Raw genomic sequence first — 8,316 nt, 5'->3', positions numbered from 1 at the left:
AAAAATTTACGAAATAGAGCAACTCTGTGCGAAATTATGACTTGTCACTATAACTAAGCTTTGCTCTTTTATATCGCTCATTTCATTTTTATCGGTGCTCGCGGACACACATATAAGGCCTAATTGAAAGAAATAAAGAATAAGAGAGGAAAACTAAGGTAAAGGAAAACTGAAATATAATTAAACCACGAATTGTAAAAAATATGTAAAAACTAAAAGAATAAAATAAATAAATACCTTTACAGGTTTTTTAAAGCATCAATCAAAGAAGCTATTAAAAATTAGAATCCTCTTTTCTTTACAACAAAATCTTTAAAAAACCTTATTAAATGATGGCGGAATTAAACGGTGCTCCAGCAACGCTAAACACAATGGCTGAAGAAGTTGTAGTGCAAAATGATTGTGAGTATAACGTCACTAGTCCTGCACCGCCTGCAGATCAAAATTTACAAATAAATCTAGATGGCGACGGTGGCAGTCTCAGCGCACCACAAGAATTGCTAATCCATAGCAGAAAAAAACAGCTCCGTTTACAGCAACTAGAAGAGACCATGCGTTTAAGAGAAGAGTATTTACGGGAAAAATTTCGCATTTTAAACGCAGAAGATGCAGACGAGGAAATAGAAGGTTCATGTGTTATTGGCCCCACCAAAATGTGTGGAACTAATGTGAGCGGTAACACAGCATTTTCGCCTACTCCAGTGCAGCCTGTACAAAATAACAGAACCAACATATGTCCAGCGCGTGAGGTACCGGTACATACGGTTATGCAGTCACCACGTCAGCCGTCGACGCGGACTGCGGCAGAGCGTAGTCAGGCCTTACATGTAGACTGCAACGGTAATTCGCCAAACATATTTACAACGTTCACAGCACCAACAAGTACAGCAAGTTCGCCAAATCAGGTATTCGCAAGTCAATCAGCCGAAACCTGTAATTTGACGACTTCGCAGTTTGCAGCGCGGCAATGCGTGCCAAAAGACTTGCCGGTATTTAGCGGTGACCCCCAAGAGTGGCATATTTTTGTTAGTGCATATGAACAGAGCACACAAATGGCTGGTTACTCTCATCATGAGAATTTAGTTCGCCTTCAAAAGTGTCTACGTGGTAAGGCTAGGGAGGTCGTGCGCAATTTACTGGTATTACCGGAGATGGTACCTGATATTATAAATACGCTCAGAATGTATTTTGGACGTCCTGAGCAAATACTTAGAGTACTTATTGATAGGGCGCGTCAATTACCATCGCCTAAGGGTAAACTTGATCTACTCATCGACTTTGCATTTGCTATCAAGAATATAGTAGCAATAATTCATGCAAGCAAACTAAGCGGTTACCTCAACAGCCCATTACTATTGCACGAATTCGTTGAGAAGCTCTCTCAGGAGTCAAAACTTAACTGGGCAATTTATTCAACTGGCATGAATAACCCTTGCTTGGAAGATTTTTCTACCTGGTTGTCCACATTGGCTGAAGCAGCTTGCCGTGTTACGAATCCGGCATCACTCTCAGAGAAACTTAACAAGCGTGAAGCTCATTTGCACACGCATAAATCTGATGCCGTTTTAAAACAATACGAAGAAGCAAAATCTATGCCCAGATGCGCAGTATGTAATAACCCGCATAAGGTTCCTCAGTGTGACCGGTTTAAAGCACTCACTATGAATGAGAGATGGGACTTTGTTAAGAGGAAAAATCTATGCCGCCAGTGTTTGGGAACACACTCTCGCCGCTGCTGGAGTAACAAGTCGTGTGGGGTGGATAGCTGCACAATACGTCACCACAGGCTCCTTCATTCTGATGTTAACAAAAATAGTGAAGTTTCAACGATGCTGAATAACCACCGTTCGATTTCCAGCAACAACACCACATATTTTCGAATCTTACCGATAGTTTTGTATGGAAGAAATAAAACAATATCCACATACGCGTTTATGGATGATGGATCTACACTAACACTTATAGATCAAACACTTGCAGATGAATTGGGTGAGGCTGGCGTTCCCGATCCTCTATGCATTCACTGGACTGGAGATATAAACCGATATGAAGCTGATTCGCAACGGCTCGATTTACGAATTTCAGGTAATATTCAAGGTGCGAAAATATATCCACTCCGAGGTGTTTACACGGTTAGTAGCTTAAATATGTCATCATCAACATTGATTGCTGACCAATTGAAAACAAAATATGCACATTTAAAAGGCATTCCCTTGCCAAACTTTATTGACATAGTTCCTAAGCTAATTATTGGTGTAAATAACCCCAATTTGATAATGGCACAGAAGATACGTGAAGGTGGATGGCAAGATCCCGTAGGGGCGAAAACCAGATTAGGGTGGACAATTTTTGGTGGCGGTAATAATCAGAGTAAAGGTAACGGATTAAACTTACATAAATGCGACTGCGAGAGCGATAACAACTTGCATGAACTCGTAAAGTCTTTCATGTTGAATGAAAATATTGGAATTTCAGTGCCAAAGGTAAATCCAGTTTCAATGGAAGATCAACGAGCCATAGAAATTTTGGGTAACTGCGAGTTGCATGAGGGTCAGTACACCGCGAGCTTGCTGTGGTCAAATGATAATGTACGATTGCCAGACAGCTTGCCAACAGCTCTTAGTCGCTTTAAGTGTCTGGAACGTAAGTTATCTAGCAATCCTGAACTACAACGCAATATGCAGGAACAAATTGACAACTTAGTTAAGAAAAATTATGCGACCAAGTTACCGAACGAAGCTATAAATGACCGTGGTGACAAAATTTGGTATTTGCCGGTTTTTATTGTCCGCAATCCGCACAAGCCAAATAAAATTCGACTTGTGTGGGATGCAGCCGCAAAATCTAGAGATGTATCCCTAAACAATTTCTTACTGAAAGGGCCAGATATGTTAACTCCACTAGTAAATATATTATTCAACTTTCGAATGGGTAGAATCGCAATATGCGGTGATATCGAAGAAATGTTCCACCGCATTAAGTTACGACACCCAGACGCAGATGCTCAGCGTTTTCTCTGGCGTACTAACATGAATGATCCGATAAACGTTTACAGGCTCAACGTTTTAAGTTTTGGTGCTTCTTGTTCTCCATGTATAGCGCATTACGTGCGAAATCTAAATGCTTCGGTACACGCTGCTCAAAATTCTCAGGTAGCGTGTGCAATAAAGAATCACCATTACGTCGATGATTTTATTGATTCGGCTCGAACCGTCGACGAAGCTATCAAATTGGCAAAAAATGTTCGAGATGTTCACTCTAAATGTGGTTTCAACATGCGTAATTGGTCAAGCAATTCGCCAGATGTTTTAGCAGCGCTTAATGGAGATGGGGAGCCACAACTTAAATCATTTGACTGCAGTAAGGATGTCATAAATTTCGAAAAAATACTTGGTATGTACTGGGAACCAAAATCCGATACATTCAGCTACGTGCTCAAATTTGTTCGGCTTAAGCGCAATGTATTCGCGGACAGGGTCGTCCCTACAAAGAGAGAAGTATTGCAAGTGCTCATGTCAGTTTTCGATCCGCTGGGACTAGTAGCTTGCTTAACTTCGTATCTAAAGATTCTTATTCAAGATATCTGGCGAAGTGGAATAGACTGGGACCAACCGTTAAATTATGAACTTTCATTGAAATGGAAAACTTGGATTGAATACATTCCCGTTATTACTAGCGTGTCGGTACCGCGTTGCTACTCTCCACTCCTTTACGAGGATGACTGTAAAGTACAACTGCATACGTTCGTAGACGCAAGTGAAAATGCATACGCAGCCGTATCATATTTTCGTATTGAAGCTGGAGGTCACGTCGTCAGTAGGTTGGTGGCAGCTAAAGCAAAGGTCGCACCGTTGCGCCCGCTCTCAATACCACGACTGGAACTACAGGCTGCGGTAATTGGTGCACGTTTAACAAACATGGTTGAGGAAGCACATCATATAAAATTTGAGAAACGTTGCATCTGGAGCGACTCAAAAACCGTTCTAAAGTGGCTTCATGGTGATCCGCGTAAATTTCAACAATTTGTAATGTTTCGTATCGCTGAAATCCAAGAAGCAACTGCTATCAGTGAATGGCGTTGGATACCAACAAAAATGAATGTCGCTGATATTGCTACGAAAACGAGGCCTTGCATTGAGGTAGCTCATCAGTGGATAAATGGTCCCGCTTTCCTTACTTTACCTACTAAAGAGTGGCCGGAACAAGAAGATCTGGGTACGGTGAACCCTAGCGAATTTCGAACTAAGCTTCTAATTCACAACGTGCGAAAGGTAAATATCAACTTTGAATATTTTTCGAATTGGCTTCGACTATATAGAGCTATAGCAAACTGTGTGCTTTACATCGAAAAACTTAAACAACGGCTCCAAATCACATCGGAAGGCAGTCATCTAACCGCATGTCATTTTCGGCGTGCAAAACTGTTTATTTTTAAGACAATCCAAATGGAACATTTTGACGACTGGTCATTGCTTAAAGTTGGTAAGCCTGTATGTAAAACTGGTCCGCTACGAAACCTGCAAGTTTATATGGACGACGAGCATCTCATTCGTGTGAAAAATAGGGCAACATATTTTCAGTCATGCGACCAGCCTCAACGTGATTTCATTGTTCTACCACCTGGTCATCGAGTAACCTATCTTATAGTAGATCACTATCATCAACGCTTTTACCATATTCAGCACGAGACAGCCTTGAATGAGGTAAGACAATTGTTTTTTATACCAAAACTGCGATCGTTATTTAAAGCTGTGAGGCGAAATTGCCAAGTATGTAAAATCGCGAACGCCGCTCCGCAAGCTCCACAAATGGCGCAATTACCAACAGCCCGGCTTGCCGCATATTCTCGTCGATTTACATATGTTGGAATCGATTATTTTGGGCCGATCTTAGTTACTGAAAACCGCAAGGCGAAGAAGAGGTGGGGAGTATTGCTGACCTGCCTGACAATAAGAGCTATACACATAGAAATAGCCCATTCTCTAAGTACTGACTCCTGTCTAATGTGCTTGCGAAATTTCATTGCTCGCCGTGGCTGCCCTGTTGAAATATATAGCGATAACGGTACGAATTTTCGCGGGGCAGATAGCTTTTTAAAAGACGAGCTGCTTAAACTGAATGCTTCTATCGTAGAACGTGAACTTGCTCACAAAGGTATCGCCTGGAAGTTTAATCCACCAGCTGCACCTCACATGGGTGGAGCATGGGAACGCCTAATAAGAACAACAAAGGCAGTGCTGTATAAGATTTCGCCGTCGCAGAGATTCTCTGATGAAAGTTTACGTTCGGCTTTGCTGGAGGTGGAGATGATCATTAATTCTCGACCGCTGACATATCTATCGCTCGACTATGAAGACCAGGAACCGATTACCCCAAACCATTTTTTATTGGGTAGTTCAAATGGAGCCAAGCCGTTTTGTAAACCTGAAGAAATTAGCTTAAAAATGAATTTACGTCAAAGCGAGATGTTTGCGAATTTATTCTGGCGTCGATGGGTACGTGAAATGATTCCATCACTTACACGCCGCAGTAAATGGTTTGAAAAAGTGAAACCCATAAGCGAGGGTGACATCGTATTGATTGTCGATGAAAACGCAGAAAGGAACACTTGGCTAAAAGGTATAGTCGTCGAAACAACGATGGCAAAAGATGGACAAGTAAGGCGTGCTAAAGTAAAAACGAGGCAAGGTGTTTTAGAACGACCAGCAGTAAAGCTTGCAGTGCTCGACATCGGCAAAGACAAGGCAAGCTCCGAAGATTCGTCCGCTTACCGGGGGGACATTGTTGCCGACTTAAGCAACCCGTAAAAATTTACGAAATAGAGCAACTCTGTGCGAAATTATGACTTGTCACTATAACTAAGCTTTGCTCTTTTATATCGCTCATTTCATTTTTATCGGTGCTCGCGGACACACATATAAGGCCTAATTGAAAGAAATAAAGAATAAGAGAGGAAAACTAAGGTAAAGGAAAACTGAAATATAATTAAACCACGAATTGTAAAAAATATGTAAAAACTAAAAGAATAAAATAAATAAATACCTTTACAGGTTTTTTAAAGCATCAATCAAAGAAGCTATTAAAAATTAGAATCCTCTTTTCTTTACAACACCAACGATTTTTCTAATCCCCGAAACATGCCAAATAGTCCATTTCCGGTATAGCCATCAGCATCTTCTTCGATTCAGCTTTTATCTCCTCAATCGACTCGAAACGCGTTCCCCGGAGTGGTCTCTTGAGTTTTGGGAATAGCCAGAAGTCACACGGAGCCAAATCAGGCGAATACGGTGGTTGCGGAACGATATGCGCGGAATTTTTGGCGAAATGGTCACGAAGAACGAGTGCAGTGTGAGACGGTGCATTATCGTGATGCAAAAACCAAGAGTTGTTGGCCCATATTTCTGGTCTTTTTAGACAAATTGCTTGACGTAAACGACGCATAACGCTCAAATAATATTCCTTATTAACAGTTTGGCCAGGTGGAAGGAATTCATAATTAGTTCACCACACCACGAAAATCGAAAAAAAAACGACTTTGACGTGCTCTTTTCGGTCTGGCCTCGCCTTTAGCACGATATTCGCTTGATTGGTCGGTTGTTTCAGGGCCGTAAGCATAAATCCAAGTCTCATCTCCCGTAATGATGCATTTTGAGCTTGTCCTGATAGTCTGAAAGCATTGTTTCACACACATCAACGCGACGACTTTTTTCCAAGAAATTGAGGGTTTTCGGTACCAAACGAGATTTGACTATTCAAAATGATTTTCACAGATCCTTCTGATATTCCGATCATATCAGTAAGGTCTTCAACAGTCAACCGACGATTTTTGAGCACTAACTCCTTCACTTTATTGACGTGTGGGTCATCTGTTGACATCGATGGTCGTCCGGAGCGCTCCAAGTCATCAACACGTTCTCGACCCTCTTTGAAGTCTTTGTACCACTTATAAACATTTTTCTACGACATGGTCGAATCACCAAATGCCTTCTGCAACATGCTAAACGTTTCCGCAGCCGAAATTTCATTCCGCAAACAAAATTTGATGGCACTTCTCTGCTCAATCAAATCAGACATTGTAAAAATCGAAAACTGCACTCTTGGTCGTTTGGTAAACACAAGCGTAAATATATTACTGATAATGACATTCACATGAAAGTTGGCCCAGATGTTATTAACAGTGCTGCCAACTCATGAAAAAAATAACTAGAGCGAAATTTTAATCCCGCGAAGTTTGCAAATAAATTCACCTTACTCTCTGCCCACAGGTAAGAATATTTAGTCGAGTGGTCTAGACAACCACCAGGAAAGGAGTACAGGTTGTGGATATTTTTTTTATTCTGCGATGTGGTTCTTCAGTTTTGCTATTAGAGAGTATCGAAAGTCTACATTTCCATAGACAAGGCAACCAAGATCCCTGCTTGTAGCTCCAAAAACTGGGCTCGCCGAGTGTAGCCTTTGACTTTAACTTTTTTTGGGTAATTTTGCTAATGCGGGTGGGTCGAATTTTGAATGGGCTAATTTTGAATCAGATATGATATGTACATATACTCGTATATGTCTCTATCAATGCCGTGACTACATCAAGCCGAAAATTACTTAAGTTTCTTGCATTTTACTTAAAATACTAAGAAAATTTAAATACCACAAAAATAAATGAGCGTACATTTAAAACGCAATTTTCACTCGAATTTTTTCAAAGAGCCTCTTGCATTTCCACTTCAAACAAAGTCGGCACCTCGCTCCTGTAATCCTTTGTGGCTTTGTAAATAAGTGTGATTATTTCTTTTGAGTAGAATTGGGTTCATAATAACGAGCAAACCACAAAAGCGTTGCAGCTGCTGTTTCAGAAAATTCACTTAAAAGCCGATCGGAAAATTGTAGGAACGGCGGCAAGATGGCTGAGAGGAAGCCAAACATTACATACAAAAAGTTCTACTGTCTTTTAATGCACTGCATGCCGCAGGTGCCGACAACAACACATAAATGCCCAATATTGGCGCAGACCCCCACTGGAAGGTTACAGCCTGGGCTTAAAGCGCAGGCTCGCAAGTATAAGCAAAGGCTTTGCCGTGACGCGCGAAAATTATTGTAATAAATTGAAGTGAAAAGAAAAGCGCTTTTGTGAAGCAGGCATGAACCGGTTTGCAACAAGCACGAATAGTACAATAGTTACTGCAAAAACAAAAACAACGATAAAGGCAAAAGAGTGAAAAACACACTGAAAACGTGTTACACAATCAAAAGCATTGGTGTTTAGAGGTGAAGCAGCAGCTCGGAAAAGCGGCCACAACCAGCCATTTTTCGCTTACTTGGCCT

The 8,316-nt window shown here is 41.2% G+C and overlaps 1 protein-coding gene across 1 annotated transcript; it reads left to right on the top strand.

The window, feature by feature from the left end:
* The first annotated feature begins 332 nt into the window (after nt 1–332).
* Nucleotides 333–5,807, top strand: LOC128855580 (uncharacterized). Its single transcript, XM_054090594.1, has 2 exons — nt 333–4,215; nt 5,134–5,807. The coding sequence occupies exons 1-2, from the start codon at nt 333–335 to the stop codon at nt 5,805–5,807; spliced, it is 4,557 nt and encodes a 1,518-aa protein (XP_053946569.1).
* The last annotated feature ends 2,509 nt before the right edge of the window (nt 5,808–8,316 follow it).

Source organism: Anastrepha ludens, chromosome 2, assembly GCF_028408465.1.
Source record: "Anastrepha ludens isolate Willacy chromosome 2, idAnaLude1.1, whole genome shotgun sequence".
NCBI classification, from domain to species: Eukaryota; Metazoa; Arthropoda; class Insecta; order Diptera; family Tephritidae; genus Anastrepha; species Anastrepha ludens.
Note: the sequence above shows the minus strand (reverse complement) of the source record. Positions and strands in the feature narration are given on the sequence as shown.

Excerpts from the sequence above, each read along its gene's own strand:
- LOC128855580 (XM_054090594.1), top strand. The coding sequence starts at position 333 with ATGGCGGAATTAAACGGTGCTCCAGCAACGCTAAACACAATGGCTGAA. Across the intron at positions 4,216-5,133 it reads GCCGGAACAAGAAGATCTGG|AACGTGAACTTGCTCACAAA; the intron begins GTACGGTGAACC and ends CTTCTATCGTAG.